We start from the raw sequence: 22628 nt of genomic DNA, 5'->3' as shown, positions 1-22628 counted from the left end.
CACGGGAAAAGGGAAACAACGGAACACCTTAGCTTTCGTCTTTATTCAAGACATCTTTGAAGATGTCTTGAATAAAGAGGAAAGCTAAGGTGCTCCGTTGTTTCCCTTTTCCCGTGTGATTTTATCAAGGTTTATCTTATCCATGTTTTCATTGTGGATCTACATGATATATATATATATATATATATATATATATATATATATATATATATATATATATATATATATATATATATATATATATATATATATATATATATATACATATTAGTGTCTACGTTGATGCCAGATGAAAAAAATGCTATACCTGACAAAACGATGGGTCAGAATGGTACTGTGAAATGTACGACAGCGGACTTATCATATTGGTCACTTGGCATCATAATAAGCAGTGTACCCTATCCTAAAACCCAGGCCGAGGCGATTGATGCAGAGAGAATGTTTGAACATTCAAGTTACAAACAGCGTTGAAGGTGTGCTGCAGTCGTGAAGTTCTTCCCCAAGCAAAAACTAGGTTGGCTTTGAACCAAGACAAGAATTCGAGTGATGGTGGTATAGAGCTTACGCGGGTAGGTTGCTTTCATGAGCTGGAGAAGGGCGGGAGGCGGGGAAAGGGGTAGGGGGGAGTGGTGGGAGCGATTTTCAATTTTTCCAATTTTTTTTCTTCTAAATATCCATTCATCTAAAGTTTGATTCGCAACATTTAAAATCTTTCACTGATGATGATATGGTTACGTCCGTGGGGCGAACACCGCTAAGACCAGCTGGGAGTCGCCGCTAGCCTCCACCTCTATCATCGCAACAATAATTTTAACAACCCTGTTGATAAGAATCGCCAATAAACGATACCAAGAGGAACGAACTGAATGACAACAAGTGTGGTAGTTATGACTGTCCTAGCACGGCTCCGTTCTTGTAACATTGGTGAGTGTCCGAGATAAAATGATCCACACTGTCTGTTCTCCTCGGATCAAAATTCTCGCTTCCTAAAACCAACGAAAAACATAAACCAACAGATTATTATACTTTGCTTAGAGAGAATTTCCCCAAAACACATGTAATATACTGAACAATACGACGATGATTAAAGTAGCTGATCTACTAGTACTCTCTGTAGAACATTATTATCACCTACGACACTCACTTCTATATTGACTTACGAGACTAACAGTATAGGCGTATTTGGACTGAAACGTTACCCAGGCTGCAAGGCCAGCATTATATCGGACAATCGGTGCGTATTACTTCATATATGGTAGAATGTAGGCAATATCGAGCTTCGTAACACATCATCATAAGAATCATTCTCATGGTGTTGCTCGCGGTCGTTTGGCTCTTATAGGAGAGCCGCAGATAGCTCTATAATGGCTGATTCTGCCACATATGTATTTTCTAGTATGTGCAGTAATCAGTAAGTATAGTACACTGAGATAGTACAGGTGTACACTTAGTATTACACTGAATAGTACATTCTGAGGGACTCTAGAAGTGGAGTTGACAAAGCAGTTAGCATGTACATCACTGAATCCAAACTAGACGTCGATCCATCATTACATTGTGCCCTAGATGATGCCATTGAAGATATTGGTCTACATTAAATAAGGGTACAGTTAATGGAGGAATAGGTCACTATTATATTGAAATATTATTGGAAAGGGGAAATAATAATCTAATGATATTACTTATGCACTTAACTTTACTAAACAGAGAATATTGCATCGATATAAACACTAGTATATCATCCAGAATTAGTGTTGTCTTCAGTTCCAGGTTACTGGTCGCGTCTTTACAGTATGTAAGGAAGGGGTCAACTTACGTGGAACAAATATATATATAAAAAAAAATCATTGGGTGTGTGGGTGTCCTATGACTACAACCCGCCAGAAACTGGATATCTCCTCTATAGTCAAGCCTTTATTCTCCAAACTTCCTCTAGAAATTGAGTTAAAATTTATCGTAGTCTAGAACTGTACACTGGGAGGCCGATTTGGCTAGACCAGGTGAGTGTACCTGCCAGACTACCCCAGAATTTAGTCAACCTTAAGTTAGGTTCGGGAATAAGGCTCTGGGTGAGACTATCATGAGTCCTGGTTTACGAAGTACTTAAAGGCGAACTATAATTATCATTATGTGCAGAAATTGACCAATAGATGGCCCTGGAATCAACAGTGGGTTAACACTAACTTGTCACGAGCCCATTGAGACTGCCATGTAGAGAACTCCAATTTTAAATAAGTCATTAAAAGCTGAAGAAAATACATAAAATTATCACTAAATCTTTTCTCCTTGAAGAAATGCTCATAGTTTTAGGAAATAATTCAGTCACATTACTGTTCAAAATACGTATATTAAAGCTCTTTAACATATGTTTAATAACTTCATAAAAATCACTCACTCAAAAGAGATGGAATAATGGTCACACACATATATAGAAAATGTAGAAATTATCCACTAAATATATGAGAATGATGAGTAGCGTGGACAGGTAGTGATATACTACTGTACTCCGGCAATATTCAGTATAGAGCTGAAACAAGTGACGGTGTGTGTGTATATATATATATATATATATATATATATATATATATATATATATATATATATATATATATATATATATATATATATATATATATATATATATATATATATATATATATATATATATATCATCTGTTTCTGACAACTCACACAACAAAGGCAATAACTGGTTCTCATAACAGATGGTGAGAGGCGGTAATGTGGGAAAATATACAACACGAATGAGAATAAAATAAATTATAAAAAAGGGGTAATTGAAATGTACAAGAGGGGGGAGGGGGTGACGCCGCAAATACTTGGGGGGGGGTAGAGGACCAATGAGGTAGGCGAGGGGCATAAACAGTGGTGTGTGTGTGTGGTGAAAGTAGAGTAACCAATAGTTGATGAGTGGTGCAGGAGGGAAGGGAGGGAGGGAGGGTGCTGGTGGGCAGGATGAGGAGGAGTAGACAAGACTGGCAGAGCCATTTAGGTAAGGATAGCCAAGGGAAGCAGGTGGTGGTGGGGAGCTGGAGGGTGTGTGGTGAGGGACACGGGTAGAGGGTAGATGTGGGTGCAGGAGATCGCCGTCAGGAAGGTGTGGAAGGGGAAGGCGCGGGCCACCAGGGGTCTGAGTGCAAGCTAACTGTGGAACGTGTGGAGAGAGTGGTGTGTGCGGTGAGGGAGGGTGGGTGGTGCGGGTGGGTGTGGGCGGTGCGAGGGTGGGCGTGAGGCGACACTGAGCACACGGGTTGACCGTGTCGGATACACAGAAAGCGTATTACCCCAGTGAGCCAGGCCCGTGCCCGGTGGCTGAAGGCCCCCGGGCCGGGCCAGCGCTACAGCCGCGGGTCCGGGCAGCAGGGCGTGGGGGAGGGCGGCCCGCCCGAGGCCCTGCCGCCCGGAGTACCGCTAGGGGACGCAGCGCACACGGGCCGCATGCGGGAGCCAGCGGGCACGTGTGCGGCGGCCCTCACTGACTACGTGCCTCTCGTGGCACGGCATGAAACAGTTTCCATAGTATCACACAGGCATGGTGTTTAGAGAACACTTTAGTATCATAATAGTAAAATATCATCAGTTTCATGTTCCTATTAAATTAAAACAATGCTATGCACTTGAAACGGGGACATGGTACTACTGCGGCCCAGCTTCTGTCCCTTGTGTTGCTGTTGTTGTGATGATGGGCGTGGTTGGTGGTACTGGTGGTTGTGGTGGTGGTTGTGGTGGTGGAGGCTGGGGGTGGGGGAGCGCGGGCGAGGGGCAGACATCCCCCCCGCTCCCTCACCCTTGAGCGTCCTGCCCTCGCCTCCATTATTGCCAAAGAGTCACCACCACTCCACCGTCAGTCACACCTTAACAAGCTCAACCTCCGCCAGGTGGAACATATATGGCTAACAGTCTCCGGTAGGTGGAACATATGGCTAGCAATCCGCCAGGTGAAACATATGGCTAACAACCTCCGCCAGGTTGAACATGTGGCTAACAATCTCCGCCAGGTTGAACATGTGGCTAACAATCTCCGCCAGGTGGAACATGTGGCTAACAATCTCCGCCAGGTGGAACATATGGCTGACAATCCGCCAGGTGGAACATGTGGCTAACAATATCCGCCAGGTGGAACATATGGCTGACAATCCGCCAGGTGGAACATATGGCTGACAATCCGCCAGGTGTGGCTGACAATCTCTAACAGACGGAACGAGTTACTTCACGCAGCCAATCAGATTAATGACCCAATAATCCTCGTGGGTACACATACTCACTGTACTAAGAACGTTACAGCTACACGGTAAGTAAGTCATGTTGTTACAGTCGCTCTCTGTTACACTGTATACAACTGTGTATTAACTGTTATCAGGTTCTTCTGTATCGCGAGAAATAGCATTCAGTATTTCTCTCTCTCTCTCTCTCTCTCTCAGACCTACTGCTGAGGTTCTTGGTGTCTGTGTTGTTCAGAATTGGGAGTTTCTTCGTGGTTCTGTCGTTGTTGAGGCCCTCTTAGTCTTGTGTTTGTTACTCAGAGTTTTGGAGTTTTTTTTTTGAGGTTTGGAGTAATTGTAGTTACTAGTTTACAGAATGGTAATGATAAACTCAAAATTCTGATGTTTGTTCTTGGAATTCCTCAAAAGTCCTAGGCGTAATGAAACTTCTTGTATCGCTCAAAGTCTCATGGGACACTAAAAGTTTTCAGATTTACTCAAAAGTCTTAAATTAGAGAAACGTTTTGTTGATTGGTCAAGATTTGTGTATCAACTTAGTTTCTTTTTTAAATGTATATATAACATAAATCTCCCTGGTTGTTGAAAGAGTAATTGATTCACAGAAACCTTAACTCAATCAGAGACTCTCATAATGTTGCACAAAATACCTCATTAGTTACAATTCTGTGTACCTTTAATCTCTACTGGTGGTTGCTGCTGCTGCTGCTCTGTTTAGCTGATAAATGTCCAGGAGAAAATGTTTTGAAGAACCTTTAAGGGGCTATTGATCGTAATGGCTTTCACGTAACCAACACTATGTTCGTCTCTTATAAGCTCTTGGACCTCCTTTAAATTTTTGGTATCAGGTGGCAGTTGTCTCACACACACGGCAGGTTCTGTGTACTCTCCGCTCTCGTGTGAATAATATCTCGTATAATTATTCAGTGAAGTAGCAGTCATTACATCTTGATTCGCCTGACTGACTCTCAAGTGACGACCTTGAGTTTAGTGGGGGGGGGGAGGTCAACCCTCTCAACTCTTCACTGACTCAGGCATAAAGTAACGACCAATGCTCGAGTACATTAGAAAGTGAATAGCTGCTCTTGGTGAACTCAAAGCCTAACAACATTCACCTCTCGAGTGAGAATCAGCTCTCGAAGTGACGTAGGTAGCTAGCGATTCGGGTACGAGAGAAGAAAAACAGCCTCGCACAAGCTCTCGCACTCGACCTCCCAGTCTCCCTCCTTTGTTATTACTTGAACAGTTGCACTTGGCTCACAGGATGTACTAATCGCTGACTGTCGCACTTGAACCTATAAAATCTTCATACTGTTGGTACTTGATGGATATACACTTAGGCATAAGGTGTCTTAAGAGTTATTGTCACTTAACATCCGAGATATTCCAGTTGTCGACACTAAACACACAAGAATGCTGGCGATACTTAACTCACAATATACTGATAGTAAACTGACATGACCTTAAAGAGTTTCTGACTTGTAGCTGACGAGATCCTTAAGGCTGCTGACGTGTAGCTCGTGGTTGCTGTCAAGTTATTGCCACACATGACTCTTAACATCAGGTGACTGTTGACACTAGACACCTACACCTTGACTCACTAACTCCTGCAGTCGACACATGACAGCTACAATTGGGTTCAAAATCCTAAAAAAAAATGACACTTGATAGCTAACATCATAAAAGTCTTGACTGGTCAATACTTGACAGCCACACGAGGACGCTGATAAACCCTGGAACAGTTAACAGCTAACAGGTACTGTACATGTGTGGGTCATTACTTAGTTAACACTTGTCTGAGACTCTGATGTGATACCTTGGCAGTTCTTCCCTCGTGTATTAATAAGCAATTATCAATGGAATTATGCACTTTTATTTTTCAAGGTTGAACACTGAACTGGTCATTGTGAACATTTTTTTTTACATTTTATTCTCTACATAGAAAGGCATAGAATAACTTTCTAAAAGTGGTCAACGTAACCATGGAGATGAATTCTTTATGAAGGTAATGCATAAAATGATTACTGAACCTTTGATATAAATCATTGTTTTAAGAACCAAAACAACAATCAATATATGAAATAATGCTTATATATATATAGATACAATTTCCCTTGCTAACCACAAGTTGTAAACAAGTGTGTAACAAACATATATTCTCAAAAACGTGAAATTATCATAGATTATCCGTTTTAAGCGACATTTTCCCATTGCTGCTGAACAAGGGAGAGAAATACGTAGTATATAACTCTCAGTAATAATCTATCATAATCTCACAGACAAGGGCGTGGAGGAGGAGTCGCGACACATCCGGTGGACTAGTCACTCCCAGAACACAGCCTGGTCACCTCGGCTGTCCTACACCCCCTTGTGCTCTCTCTCTTCTCCCTGCTGACTTAAACTAACAACAAAGTTAACAGATTAAGTCCAGAGATTGCTGTCATTATTATTACTACTGTTATTATCCTTATTACTCGTCTTTGGTTCTTGATCGGAGGCAGAACTGCGTGGTTCCATCTTCGTGTAGGTCGTTAAGGAATATTCTGATTGGCTGTTTTTTCGCTCGTCAAAATCTGTTTTGTTTTAACTCCAGGGATGATCATTTGGTCACAGCAAGTCAGATGGGAAAAAAAATGTCACTGCTGGTGCTTCCATCAAACCGAGGAACACTGAAGATGTCGTGTATATCCAACTAGCTAGACTGCAGAGACCTTCACGGTGTTTTGCTTTCTATTATTATTATTATTTTTATTATTATTATAGAGGTGGACGCCGTCTTGAGATCGTAAACAACCAACTTCGAAGATGTCCAACAACAGAGGCCGTCCGGGAACACAGTGATTGACCTAGTGAACCCCGTGGCTCAGGTCGGGGTCATTAGGTCATCAAGTGCTCGCGGAACAGGTCACATTTTTTACGTATAATCGTTGGTCAGGTCCCAGTGGTTCCTACAGCTATGTCTCTGGTCTCCTTGTTACCTCTCTCACTCACTCTGGCAGCAAATATTAGCCTGGATCCTCTTTTTTCTTCTCATTTTTCGGTCTGTCTTGGTATGAGAATATTGCAATGAAAGTCCTATTGTGTTATTCTGTTGTCTGTCAAGTCCCACCTGAGGTCTGGATATATCACACCTCTTCAGCAGCTTCTGATTGTATTGTTTGCCGTAATATGAGAATCCTTGTTCCTTCTCCTCTCATGCTTAAAACTTTATTGCAAATTATTATTATTATTATTAATTATTATTATTAATTATTATTATTATTATTATTATTATTATTATTATTATTATTATTGCCCCTCCAGTTATATACGTATTTATCCCTACATATATTTTGGTCTGGTAGGAAGTAACGGCCGAACGCTGGTTGGTTGGCGGTGGCGTTGGTAGTGGTGATGGAGGGACGGAGGCTGGGTCGACAGGCGGCTATTGCGTGAGGGAGATGGGGGGGGGAGGGAGATGGGGGAGGGGGTGGCGGCGGTGGTGCTCCAACATTCTTCACCATCATCACTTCCCGCCCCGCGCCCACCGGATGATAGCGTCTGCCAGCACATCCAAGTGAGCTTTCGTCTGTGGACAAACAAATATAGTTTGTTATTAGTGTTATTGTCACCATCATCATCATCATCATCATCATAATCACTATTATTGTTACTCTTACCTATTATTATTGTATCTATTATAATTATCATCATTATCAGTATCGTTTTCATTTTTATATCTATTATTATTATTATTATTATTATCATCATTTAAAAGTACTAATACTCTACTACGATTATTACAATTACTATTACAAATATAATTAAAGTTAATATTATTATCATCACACGTTTTATTATACCGTACTAACAATTATCATGACGTGTGTTATTACTGTTTATTGTATTATTAACATAATTCTCACTAAACTTGATTCACGTATTGTCTTTGTGAAAACAGTAGTGGCAATGTTGGGAATAATAATAATAATAAACAAGGGTATGGTAAGCTATATGTATTAGTAGTAGTAATAGTAATAGGAACAGTAGTAGTATAAGCAGTAAAAATAGTAAAAGTAATAGTAGCAGCAGTAGCAAAAAATGATAACTAGCAGTAATGCAACCAGTAGCAGAAAAAGCAAGCAGTAGTTAACAAGGGACGACACACACAATCACTTAAACTTGACCCCAAATTACCTAACCTTACCTAACCAATCACCCATCCACACACACCTATTGTATATAACACCATAGTCGTAGAATACATTTAATATACAGCAAATACTCCTAGTGTTATTTTGCAACTAAGACAGACAACTTTACAGACAATTATATATTCACAGACAAACACAGACTGCACTTTTCTCTCTCTCTCTCTCTCTCTCTCTCTCTCTCTCTCTCTTCTCCCCTTCTCTTCTCCCCCAATGCCCAGGACGCTCTAGAGATATAAATGGAAATTAACATATGACAATTATGAATGAGAGGGAAGAGGGTAGCCAGCACCAGGAAGGGGGAAGGGGAGGGGGGAAGGGGGTGTAGTGTGTTATGGTGATGGGGGAATGGGGAGGAGAGGTGGTGGTGGGGATGTCTTGTGGTGGTGGTGTATTTTGATAGTAAAAGTTGTGGTAGTAGTGGTGATGGTAATGGTACTACTGGTGGTAGTAGTAGTAGTAGTGGTAGGGAGGTAAGGTATAAGAATCACTTGCTCGCTCGTCCAGTCTTCTTGTAAAATGTTGTATTAACACAGGAGCGAAAACATGCAGATAAGTTTAAAAGCTTCTATACATACATACATAAATACATACATCCATACATACATACATACATACATACACAAATATATGCCTCTTCTGGTAAAGTGAGAGTAATATGTGCGTGTGAAATGATTAAAGATAAAAATGAATGCATGTTTGTATGCATGTATGTATGTACGACTTATCACACACAGAACACTTAAAATCATTACGTATCTTATTATCTTAACCAGAGCCTCACAATGTGTACGTCAGGTTGTTTCGTTATAAAAAACTCGTCAGGTTTTCGACAAGTTATGTTTCCCCTCAGCTGAGCAACACCACTAACACATCATAGAAAATACAGACGTGTTTAGAGTGGGATACTATTACAGAAAAAAAGGTCCAGTTACTTAAATTGTATCTTCTACTTAAATGCAAAGTTTTACGATTATGAGGAAGTTTTGGGGGGAAAAGAAAGTGTGTTGGGGAGGGGGTTGAGTGGGTGTGTGGGGGATGTGTTAGTGTGTGTGTGGGGGGGGTAGGTGTGTGTGGGGATGAGTTGGTTATTGGGGTGGACTGATAGATGTGGAGATGTGTAGGTGAGAGACTGGTGGGAGTTTCAGGGAGGGACAGCAGGGTCGGTGTACTTTCTTAACATGTTTGTCTACCGTACTACACACACACACACACCTCACCATGTTCCCAATTTTCCTATATCCATTTTCTGTTTTATTTATTGAATATATCGCCCTGCCGCTAATGAAATATCCGGGAGTAAAGAGGAAATGGTTTATTTCCTGAACTTGTGCGGGAGGAAAAGGCTTTGTCCGCTCCTTGGCCGCAAGGGGTTGACCTTGACCATCTTGTGTACCCGGCCGTCTCATGTGGACATCGGAATCTGAGAACTTCGAGTCGGAAAATCTGAGAGAGTGTCGGGTGTGGGATGTCAATTTGTGTCCTCTGTTGTCTGGGCTGTTACATGTCATTGTGGTTCCTCTTTACTCTGCTCGGTCCCTGTGTGGTCAACGGGGCTCGTGTGTCTCACTATCAGGTGGCAGACAGTGACGACATTGTTACGAATCAAATATCATTTACCTGTACAAGGAGATTATTTATATATTAGTAAACAATGTCCACTTTTCCCTTACCTATAGCTTATAAGAAGGACGTCTATATATTCTCTTCTCACTAATAGATGTTGTTGTGTATCCGTAATATTTCACTCAATTTGTTCTGTTGTTAGAGGTCACATGTTACAGTCATTTCTCTCTCTCTCTCTCTCTCTCTCTCTCTCTCATTTTCCAGAGGTTGCACTCAGTTGACCTCCATAAGTTTGGGTTTACTCCTAAAGTGAAGGTTGCACTTACCCCTGTTGCCAGGCTCAAACCCCCCGCCTCCTTACCTCACCTCCACTTTTGTACACCTCACAGTATATTCCAGTGCCCTATCCTATCCTGCCCTATCCTATCTTATCCCATCCTATCCTATTCTGGGAGACTGTAGGGGGGTGGGAGACTGTGGGAGGGGATAGGAAGGATCGAAATTATGAAGAAAGAAGGAAAGAAAAGAACAGGAAGAGAGAGAGAGAGAGAGAGAGAGAGAGAGAGAGAGAGAGAGAGAGAGAGAGAGAGAGAGAGAGAGAGAGAGAGAGAGAGAGAGATGAATAAATAGGGAAGTGAAACATATAGGAAGAATTAGGGTGAATAAATAGCAACGCTGACATAATATATTAGGAGGGGGTGAGAAAAGGGAGGTTAAAAGAACGATGAAGGGTGAGGGAAGCAGAAGGAAATGTCAGGGTGATAAGAATAGGAGCTGTAAAAAGGACAACGAGGGAGAGAGAGAGAGAGAGGGAGAGAGAGGGGAGAGAGAGAGAGAGAGAGAGAGAGAGAGAGAGAGAGAGAGAGAGAGAGAGAGAGAGAGAGAGAGAGAGAGAGAGAGAGAGAGAGAGAGAGAGAGAGAGAGAGAGAGAGAGAGAGAGGTGATTGAAGTAGGGGGTGAGGCCAGGTAAGGGAGAGGGCGAGATGGCCAGTTGTACAGGTGCAGGCGGTCAGGCGGGATAAAAGGGATGCAGGGAGAGGGAGGAGAGGAGGGAGAAATGAGAGAAGGGGAGAACAAGAGGAAGAAGAGGCGGGAGAGAAAGGAGAGGAGGGAGAGAAAGGACAATGACTTAGTTCTTAACAGACTTCCCACACTGCTCTCACCTTGGCTACACCCATCATCCACCACACACACACATACACCCTCCATCCATCATACAAGGATTCTCAGTATTCCACGCCTGGCAACACACGCACACACACACACACACACTTAGGCTTTATTACACAGGTATTTTATCGGGATACCTATAATAATAAAGACACAGGTGTTTCTAATTAGGACAGACACTAAAAAGATCCTCTAAAACAAATCAGCTGGAGTTACCTGTGGTCGCCAACCCCCAGATATGAGGACGACACTCTGATTGGTTGAGTACAGCTTGAATACCACGTCACTATATTCACTCGTCCTCGTCTACCTAACCTCACACACCTCACCTTCACTTCACCATAAACAAAGTTCCATTAATGAAAAAAAAATAGATTTATAAAAATAATCTAACACAGAGGAGGGAGAAGCGGCCATCGCCTACCTGCACTAAGAAACTAATTAATTTCACCTGGTTCCTCCTGAATATATGAATAGGTAATAGTGGTGTGGGGACGACCTCTCCCTCCAACACAACCCCGGTAACTAATTGTTTCCCAGAGAGAGAGAGAGAGAGAGAGAGGCGAACATCTCTTTAATTAGAAAATTATTTGCGTAATTCCAGACCACAAAATTAGGAGATAGTTATTTGCTTCTTAATTAGTTCAAATTTGCACTCTGAGCTGCGGGAGTGGACTGCTGGGACATAACTTACCTGTGTGACGCACGACACACACACACACACACACACACACACACAAACAGAGAGCACAGGCAGAGGTTTTTTGTATGTATATATGTATGTATGTATGTAAGCATGTATGTATGTATGTATGCATGTATGTATGTATGTATGTATGTATGTATGTATGTATGTATGTATGTATGTATGTAATAATAATAATAATAATAAACGGTTTATTAATAGAGTTGCAGCCGGTGGCTGAAAATATACAGACTTACATTTGATTTAGACATAATGATATAATATGCATTGAATACATTTACAGGGCTGTACAGTACATAAATCAGGAGTTGTTTATTATTTTAACAATAGATAGGATGGTGCTGTTCTTATATCTATCGGTGCGGGCTCTTATGGGCTGAATTTTGTTGTAGTGGCGGACTGCACGAGTTGGGTGGGGGGCTGCAGGTGGCAGGAGGTGGCGATGGCGAGGGTGGTGCAGTAGTCCACGGCCAAACCTTTCCAGTGCTTGGTGGTGGAGGTCGCTGAGGGATGGCATTTCCAGGGTGGAGAGAGCGTTGGTGTAGCCGGAGTATTCTGTGCCGAGCATAATTCTGCAGGCCCTTTTCTGTACCTTCTCTAGCTGACGTTGTTGGGTGGAGTTGAGAGAAGACGACCAGGCTGGTGACGCATACGTTAGTTTGGGGAGAATAAAGGCGTTGTAGATGGTCCTCAGCTCTGGCGTGGGTGTCCCAAGTGACCTAAGTCTTCGTAGCATGTAGAGACGGTACGAGGCTGCCTTGACTGTGTTATTTACATGGGCCTTCTAGTCAAGTTTGTTGTCTATAGTTACACCCAGGAGTTTGGCAGACTGCACCACCTGGAGAGGATGGGCACCCACTGTGACTGCTGGGGCTTGCACTGGAGTGGTGGCGGTATTGATGTGCATGACTGCGGTTTTGGTGTGGTTGATGGTGACCTTGTTCTCCGTAGTCCATGCCTGTAGCCTGTCCAGGGTGCCTTGGAGCGATGAGTAGTCTGGTGCGGTGTTGTCCACTGAAACCCCCACAGTGCAGTCATCCACGTACTTCCACCTGTGAGGAGTGTCCGATAGAGCGTCGTTGATCAGGATGAGGAAGCACAGTGGTCCCATCTTGGTCCCCTGGGGAACACCGCAGGTGAGGCGTTGGAATGTAGAGACCAAGCCCTGATACCTCACTCCTTGGCGACGTCCACTCAAGAAATCAGTGAGCCATGAGACCAGGTTGGTGGGCAGCCCAAGTGCAATAGCCTTGTTGATAACAGTGCAGTGATCAACAAGGTCAAAGGCCTTCCTGAAGTCCACAAGGGCAACGGCCAGTGATGTCTTTCGTTTCTGCAAGTTTTTGTGCAGAAAATCCAGAAAGCTCACCAAGCAGTGTGATGTAGAGGAGGTCCTCATATTGCCAAATTGCTGTGAATCAATTGACTGATAGATACTGGCAAATGTCCACTCAAAAACAAAGTCCTCACAAAGTAGACTGGGTATGGGGGTAATGGCAACTGGCCTGAGGTCGTTAGGGGACTGTGGGGTGGTGACCTTGGGGATGGGGGGTGACAAATGCGGTTTTCCATTCATTAGGGCATTTGCTTTGTCTGAGGGATGTATGTATGTATGTATGTATGAATGTATGTATGTATGAATGTATGTATGTATGTATGTATGTATGTATGTATGTATGTATGTATGTATGTATGTATGTATGTATGTATGTATGTATATATGTATGTATGTATGAATGTATGTATGTATATGTATGCATGTATGTATGTATAGCCAGCAACAGAAGCAGGTACAGTAAGCGTGGCACTAATCTTGTTCTATTTAGCTTTTCATCCAACAGCACCACCAGCAGTAGTAGGGGAGGATGAAGCCGTACAACAAGAGCAGCCCACGCCTCCCGGCTTTACTTCTCTGGGCAAGCCGGTGGTACCCATTGAGTAAGTCATGTGTGGTAAATGAGGCGCCCTGTGAGACATCTCCCCTGGCCGGCGGCTTTACCCTACATCCTCACGAGCTAATTCTCTCCACCCGAGCACTCATAATACACCAATGACCTCTTGGGTGTTTGACCTCTTGGGTGTTTGACCTCTTGGATGTTATTAACCCAAGCCTTGAGTTCACTATAAGTTATACTACCCTCCGAAGGTTAATGCTCCATTGTTGTACCATGATGAACAACTGTCTCTCGGTTAAATCTTTGTCATGAATGATAAAACTCGCTGGAAAATATTGTACCAATGTCAAAAGTTGATAAAACAACAACAAAGAAAGACTATTACAACTTCTATATTCAAGAGCTTGTAGGTCAGCCATTAAACTTTGTGCTATGATGTAATATTTAAGAGTGTGTAGAGAGTAAATTTAGCCAAGAGAAGTGAGTTGTTGGCTCTTCATTACTGCTAACTGTAGACATGTATGTGAGTGGCTATATATACGTGAGTGGCTATATGTACGTGAGTGGCTATATGTACGTGAGTGGCTGCATGTACGTAAGTGGCTATATGTACGTGAGTGGTTATATGTACGTGATTGGCTATATGTGCGTGAGTGGTTGCATGTACTTGAGTGGCTATATGTACGTGAGTCTGGTCAGCCAGGCGAAACACACACTACCCTCACTCACTACATCAATATCCTGAACACTCATACTCGTCTGCAACACTAACACCTAATCTACAACATTAAAACCTAATCTACAACACCAACATTTGATCTACAACAATAACACCTGATCTACAACAATAACACCTGATCTACAACACTAACACCTAATCTATAACACTATTACAGAACATAAGTTAACAACACTCCATACATGCACTGAACACACCAAAAAAAGACAAGAACACATTAAATCTACGGCAAATTACATCACTAGAGAACACAGAGGCCACTATAGGAGGTTTCGAAAGGGGTTACTCACCGTTTTAAAGAACATGCATTGTTGTCTGTCCTCATCCTCGCCGTCAGGACAGTCTATGAAACCGTCACAGAGGACATGGTCATCGATGCACCAGTAGCGACCCATCCTGTCAGGTGACGGGCATGGAAACCGCTCCATCTGATCTTCCGCCGCCGGACAATCTGCCAGGGGTGGGAGGGAGTGTTAGTAAGGGGGCCCAATGGAGGAGCATTCTAAGGGGGAAGGGGGTAGGGGAAGGGGGTTAGTAGCAGGGGTGGGGGGTGGTGGGGGAATGCACCTCACATGCAAATATGGAAAGAAGGAAGTGAGTGGGGGAGACTCTGGAGGAATACCTTGTTATGATTAAAAAGATGTTTACATTTTTTTATTGTTGTGTGTTTTTTTCATTCAATATCAAATTAAGAACATCAAGACGATATCACCAGAAGAGTATAAGGTAAAAAAAAGTCCATGGGTTACGTAAGAGACTTTGAGAGCAGTCTTAAGGCGGGGGGGGGGGATCCAAGACGATGGTTCCTGGACACACAAGACATCGTAAAGAAGATTAAAGAACCTCACAAAAGAAGGGAAAGAGGAAGGGAAGGGGGAAAGTAGGTAGAAGGAGAGTCTCATGGGAGCATTTTGGGGGCCTTACAGAACCACATACACGTACTAAAGAGAGACTAACGAGCCACGACAAGATCCCAACAGCCTGCTCATCAACGTCCCACAGAGACTAACACAGATGATAAAGAAATAGGGAGGATGAAATAGAGATAGGGAGATTAAAAAAGACACAGGGAGGTTACAAAAAAAACCTACAGTGATCATCCGCACGCTACAGTACACCTCAGGGGTAAGAGGCTCGTAAAATATAATGCTCTCAGTAAAATGAAAAGTGAAGCCTCGAGATACCAGAAACAGCTTCAAAACTATATGAAACAGCTTCAAATATATATATTACATAGCTAAAAAAACTGGGCCCAAGCTTCAACTACAGATAGAGAGAGAGAGAGAGAGAGAGAGAGAGAGAGAGAGAGGACTCACTAGGGACGTTTCAGGTTTGTCTTTCGGGAAGTTCAAGGGTCAAGCGAGTAAGTATATGACGCGCCAGACTCGCCTCCGTACTCCCCCTCTTCCTCTTGTCTTCCTCCTCTTATTGTCTTCTTCATCTTCCTCCTCTTTCTTTTCTTCCTATTGTCTTCTTCGTCCGCCTCCTTCTATTATATCCACTTGTCTTCCTCTTCCTATTTTCTCCGGGTTCTTCCTCCTCTTCTTCCTTTTGTCTTCCTCTTCCTCCTGATCTTGTCTTCCTCTTCCTATCGTCATCTTCACATTCCTCCTCTTCCTCCTCTTGTCTTCCTTCTATTTTCGTCTCTGTTTTCCTCTCCTCTTCTCCCTATTGTTTTCTTCGTCTTCCTTATCCTCCTCTTTCTCCCGCTCTTGTCTTCCTCCTCCTCCCCCTCCTCCTCGTATATCCTTCCTTCTCACATTTCCTTATTTTCTTCCGTTGTTTTTCCTGTTGTCGTTGTTGTCTCGTCTGCTTGCTCTCCTTCCTTTATATTTTCTTTATTCGTCTTTCTTTTCCTCCTTGTCTAGTATATATCATTTTTCTTATTTCTATTGTTACCTTGTTTATTATATAATCTTCTTTATCTCCTCGTTATCGCTTCTTCTCTCTCATACCTTCTTCTTCTTTCACACTTGTATATTTTTGTCATACTTTCACGTCTTATGGGTAAACATATGTTAAGGTTAGGTTAGGTTAGGATAAGTGGGTCAGAGTCACTCACTACCAGGCACTGTGGTAAGTAAGCATTGTAGTGCCACCAGTAATCCACAGGTGGTGCCAGCTGCCCTCAACCCCCCCTCTCTCTCTCTCTCTCTCTCTCTCCCTCATCAAATGTCTCTTTCTGTCATTTTCTTCCTTCGCTTTCATCCGTTCCCTTCTCTCTTTCTCTCGTTCTCTTTTTATCATTCTGCATCTCACTCTCTCGCGTTTTCAATTTTCTTATCTTTCTTCAGTTATATCTCTCCCCTTTTCTCTCTTTCCTCCCGCATCACTAAACTCTCTCTCTCTCTCTCTCTCTCTCTCTCTCTCTGTCTCTCTCTCTCTCTCTCTCTCTCTCTCTCTCTCTCTCTCTCTCTCTCTCTCTCTCTCAACAGTTCCACAGGAAAACACACAAGAGTTACCACAAGTTTCCTTTCTTCACGTCGATAGGATTCTCCTTCGTCCTTCCTCTCTGTACCATTAGATAGAGGCTTTTCCAGTCTAACTTACTCATGTAGCCCATGTCAACAACCCCCCTATCCCCATGAAAAATAACCTCCCCACACTCCTCCTCACCCCCATGAAAATGTCCTCACCTCTCTCCCCATGAAAGACAGGGGAGTCAATATCCGAATTTTTTCTTCTGCTTATATACCTCCTCCATCTCCCTGCTTTAACTACTATCTCCATTAACATCCCCCCTCCCTACCTCCTTCCTTTCTCCTTCCTTCCCTCTTCTATCTCTAATCCTTTCCCTCTCTCTCTTATTTACCTGCCTACATCACCCACCCCCTCCTCCCCTACCACCCCCATTCCCCTCTACTACCGCCATGTTTCTTCTTACCTTCTTGTTCCCCGTCTTCCTATCCTTTCCTCAATCTCCTTCCTTTATTCTCCATTCTCCCTTCCTCCTCCTCTTCCTCTTCCCCTCCCCTCTTCCCCTCCACCATACTGGCCTTCCTCAGTAATTGTTATAATGAGGTAGAGTCACCTGGGACGACACCCCCCCCCCACCTACCCACACATATCTTAATAATTATTGATTCCCTTTATAATGAGAGAGAGAGAGAGAGAGAGAGAGAGAAGAGAGAGAGAGAGAGAGAGAGAGAGAGAGAGAGAGAGAGCACACACACACACACACAGAAAGGAAAGAAGATAAGGATAGATGCCAAATGTTTGTCTTTATTTACCAAGCCTCTCCCTCAATCTCCATATATCTGAATGAATGAATTATGCAGACCTCTCGACACCCAGTTGTGGCAGCCGACCGGGAGAGCCAGGTGGAGCGAGCATGTCCCTTGTGGCTCCCTTTCCCTCCGTCAAACCTCATGTTAGCTCCGTCAAGAGCTGTGTTAGCTCTGTCAAGACTCATGTTAGCTCCGTCAAGCCTCATGTTAGCTCCGTCAAGAGTTGTGTTAGCTCTGTCAAGACTCATGTTAGCTCCGTCAAGAGTTATGTTAGCTCCGTCAAGCTTCACCACCCATCACTATTCAACATCAATTTATCACCTGAAATATATTGACCACAACCTAATATCGACCTTAACATCAGTAATATATTTCAAAGGTATAGTTTATGTGTCCTCTGGCGGCCATATTTTTCTCCCAGGAGACATTGAGCGTTCCCCTAAGAATATATTTCTTCGATATATTTGTTATTTCCCCAAGCGAAATATAATACACACACACACACACACTCTCTCCCAGAGTCAATGTTTTCCTTTACTTAGTTCCTTCTTCTTCTCCACTTACTCCAACTCTTCCTCCTCCTCCAGCCCCTCACCTCCATCTCCTTCTCCTCTCCCTCCTCCTCCTATCTCTCTATCTCCATCTCCTCCTCCTCTCTCCCTCCTTCCACCTGGTGTGTTTCCTATGGTTGATGACCGGGGCCCCCGCTTGGTCTAGTAATCTCCATACCATTACAAGGCATCAAAGATCCTTCCTTCTCGCCTCTCCTTCAGGACCTTCAGGTAAAAGTTGTTCGGATTAATTCATCGTTTCAATTAGTCAGAAGGGAAACTTTGGGTGTCTCTTCCGTTTTATTTTTTCTCCTTATACTTATTTCCTGTGTGTGTCTGTCTGTGTGTGTCTGTGTGTGTCTCTGTGTCTGTGTGTCTGTCTGTCTGTCTGTCTGTCTCTATCTATTGGTCTGCTCTCTTTTCTAATTATATCCGTCTGTATGTTTCTGTTTCTTCTGTCACACTCCACCCACTACCTATCCTCTTCCTGTCACATCCTGCCCACAAAGGGAAGCCTCGGGTGGTGGTGGTGGGGGGCATCAACTCCTTGCTTCGTATACTGAAGCTCTGAGAGTTAATGGCTGAAGCTAAATATATTATACACTCTCTCTCTCTCTCTCTCTCTCTCTCTCTCTCTCTCTCTCTCTCTCTACGGTTCAGAATGTGTCTCACTATGAGTGTCTCGCCGAGGAGGTGTCTCACTATGAGTGTCTCGCCTGGGGAGGTGTCTTACTGTGAGTGTCTCGCCGAGGGAGGTGTCTTACTGTGAGTGTCTCGCCGAGGGAGGTGTCTCACTGTGAGTGTCTCGCCGAGGGAGGTGTCTTACTGTGAGTGTCTCGCCGAGGGAGGTGTCTCACTATGAGTGTCTCGCCGAGGGAGGTGTCTCACTATGAGTGTCTCGCCGAGAGAGGTGCCTCATTTACATATTCCCGCTGAAGTTAGTTATAGCTAAGCTTAATGGTTGAGTTTGTTGTTTTCGACAGGCCGGTGTGGAGTGACCCCTATGCATGATGTATGTATGTATGTATGTATGTATGTATGTATGTATGTATGTATGTATGTATGTATGTATACGTCTCTGGGCCACGAGAGTCAACAGATTATGGGAGAGAGATTATGTACTAATCCAAATCCAATCACTCGAGGGCCATAATGCCTTCGTGTCCAAACATCTACATCATTCAATTCGTTAAACAAATTAAAGGAGGAATTGGTTGCAGTTTGTTCCGTCCAGTTAATGTTTGTTCCATCCAGTTATTGTTTGTTCCATCCAGTTAATATTTGTTCCATCCAGTTATTGTTTGTTCCATCCAGTTATTGTTTGTTCCATTCAGTTATTGTTTGTTCCGTCCTGTTATTGTTTGTTCCGTCCTGTTATTGTTTGTTCCATCCAGTTAATATTTGTTCCATCCTGTTCAGTTCATCATTTTTAAGCACCATTAACAAAAATTTATTGAGTTGTCTTTCGTTAAACACCTTGATCATTAAACAGTTCCACTAATTATGTTCACCGCCGTTCATCCAGGTAAGAGAGTCTATGAGGTTCAACGATGATGATCAACGGGAGCTCATTAACCACACAGGTAAACCCCAGTACGATTAATGTCAGTGATTGTAGCTAACGTTCATCACACACTGGTTATGCCACCTGATTAACGAGTCTTAATTACCCTCTCGTTAAGTATACAATGGCGTTTATTCAACACGTTTAACGACCATTATTCAACGAATGTCACTACCTTCTCTTACTCATACACAATCACGTTTTTATTCAGCCCCGCCCCGCCCCAAAGCACCCGCGATAGTTCTTCAGTCATCACTGCCACGGGAGGGACGTGTTGCACCACGTTCATTCAGTAACTCCGAAACGACGACGCTCTGCTTGCAAGACTCATTCAGGAAAATCAACCGGTTTTCATTCTCCGAGTTCAGAAGATGATCATTCAGGAGGAGGAGGAGGAGGAGGGGGAGGAGGAGGCTGGTATTGGTGGTTCAGTGTTTCTTAATGCATAGTCTCTGTCTGTCTGTCTGTCTATCTGTCTTATAGTCACTCCTTCATTCCTATTTACCCCCTCCCCTTCCCCCTACTCCTCCTCCTCTTACGCCACAGACACACCGCCAGACTTACTGTACACCTGCCTGAAATCACCTCAGTTTGGGTGGAGAGGTAGGAGGAAGAGGGGGAGGAGGAGGAGAAGTTAGAAGAGAGAGAGAGAGAGAGAGAGGGGGGGGGGATAGGACTCGCTTTATACACGGTTGCCACATCGATCACCATCCTAAAAATCCTACGGTTGTTATCCTTCTCCTCCATACGTAAAAATTGAGATAAAAGACATTAAAACAGAAAAGAGTAATATTATGAGGGAAAATGAGAAAAGAGGAGAGGTAGAGGAAGGTAAGATGAGGTGGCGGGGAGAGAGGGCAGAAGGGCCGCGGGGTCGTCCAAATGCTGGGTTTTGGTGAATGGACTGAGAGAGACCTGGCACAGGGCCAAAGTCTGGGGTGTGGAGTGCCAGTGTGGGGAGTGGCAGGGAGGGAGTGAAAGAGGGAGAGAGTGGGGAGATGGAGAGAGGCAAGGGTTGGATGGAGGAGAGGGAGAAGGAGGCATAGAGGGAGGGAAAGTGGGAGGGAGGCGAGGCCACATAAGAGAGAATGATGGTAAGGAGAGGAAGCCACAGGATAAGAAATGGATAAGACCCAATGAGTGAGGATACGAGATGGATAGGAGGGAGAGGCAAGTACACGAGAAGAGGAGGAGGAGGAGGAGAGGAAGAAAGGGGGATAACTGACGACTTGAGAGGAAGAAAAGGAGGGGAAGAAGGAGGAGGAGCACACACATAGAAGAATAAGGTAGGGGGGAAGGAAAATAAATTCGAGAGGAAAGATGGATCGGAGGTCGTGAATACTGAGAGGGAAATAAATGGTTATGGTATGAAAACAGACGATAAAACAAGGAGCGTAAAGGGAAGGAGAGGAAACATGATAAGAGTGTGTATAGGGAGAGGCGAATAAAACTGGAGATTGGGGGGAAAAGGGCAGAGAAAGAAACGCCATTATGAAGATGAATACGAAGAAGAGAAAGGAAGAAGAAGAACACAAAGAAAAAGCAATAAAGAAATGAATAAATGCAGAAAAAAAAGATAAAGAGTAAACAAAGAATAAAAGAAATAATATTAGGATTTTTTTTTTACGTGTTATGGGACAAATCACTCACATTGACTCGCCTATCAGAGCTTTTCCACAGCCATTCCTAGAACTTCTCTCTCATTCCCTCGCCCATTCTTACATTCCCACCCTCTCCTACGCCCATTATTACATCTCCACACCCACCCCAGCCCACCCACTACACCTAACAATCTATCTTTCATGAAATATATAAAACAAAATTAAACTAAGTGTACTAATAGCTATATATAAATAGTCTTAATTCAATAGTAAATTACATACAGAGAACAACGTATTAATAGCCAAATAGAAAGCTTGATTTTAATTTTTTATATAAAATTCATACCTATTGTTAATTAGGTGTATATCAAGGTAGAGTTGTCAACATTTGTCTTAATTCTATGATACGATAACTAATTTGTTTGTTATTTGCATTCCTTTATGAGTGATTTGCTTAGGTTACGTTAGGTTAGGTTAGGTTCCTTGTAATATTATTTATGATTTATCTTTATACTCATTAGCAGAGCAGGTGAGGGTGTGCCTGTGTATACACCTGTCCCTTATGTTTGGCTATGGTGGGCTGAGCTGCCTGTGTCACCAACCTGAGGTAAACTTCCCAGATAATCTCCCTTGATCCCTCCCAGTGTGTGTGTGTGTGTGTGTGTGTGTGTGTGTGGCAGGTGTCAGTAACTCCGTCACCCTCTTGCTGGTGGTCATTTTGCACACACACACACACACACACACACACACACATTCTTCTATGCTCTACATGTACAAATGGGGTGAACATGGTGACGCTGTGTGGGGTGGACATGGTGACGCTGTGTGGGGTGGACGTGGTGACGCTGTGTGGGGTGGACATGGTGACGCTGTGTGGGGTGGACATGGTGACGCTGTGTGGGGTGGACATGGTGACGCTGTGTGGGGTGGACATGGTGACGCTGTGTGAGGTGGACATGGTGACGCTGTGTGGGGTGGACATGGTGACGTTGTGTGGGGTGGACATGGTGACGCTGTGTGGGGTGGACATGGTGACGCCAGCATCCTCACTCACACCCTTAACATCGATTTTACATTAGTTGTTCTTTACGTCAAGGGGCGGAGGTGGGGGAAGGGGAGGTGGGGGAAGAGGAGGGGTAAGGAAGTGGGGGAAGGAGGAGAGGGGTAAGGGGAGGTAGGGG

At 43.5% G+C, this 22628-nt stretch overlaps 1 protein-coding gene across 1 annotated transcript in view; it reads right to left on the bottom strand.

Annotated features, from left to right (window-relative positions):
- Positions 1-1673: 1673 nt before the first annotated feature.
- Positions 1674-22628, bottom strand: part of LOC121863709 — an 88105-nt gene continuing 67150 nt past the window's right edge. The window contains exons 2-3 of the mRNA XM_042362444.1: positions 14795-14955; positions 1674-7806 (exon numbers count right to left, since the gene is read on the bottom strand). Of these exons, the coding sequence (XP_042218378.1) occupies positions 7744-7806; positions 14795-14955 (224 nt within the window). The 3' untranslated portion in view covers positions 1674-7743. The remainder of the gene's footprint in view (positions 7807-14794; positions 14956-22628) is intronic.

This window comes from Homarus americanus, unplaced genomic scaffold (genome assembly GCF_018991925.1).
Source record: "Homarus americanus isolate GMGI-L3 unplaced genomic scaffold, GMGI_Hamer_2.0 scaffold34350, whole genome shotgun sequence".
In the NCBI taxonomy this organism is placed as follows: domain Eukaryota; kingdom Metazoa; phylum Arthropoda; class Malacostraca; order Decapoda; family Nephropidae; genus Homarus; species Homarus americanus.
This window is presented reverse-complemented; position numbering and strand designations above follow the sequence as displayed.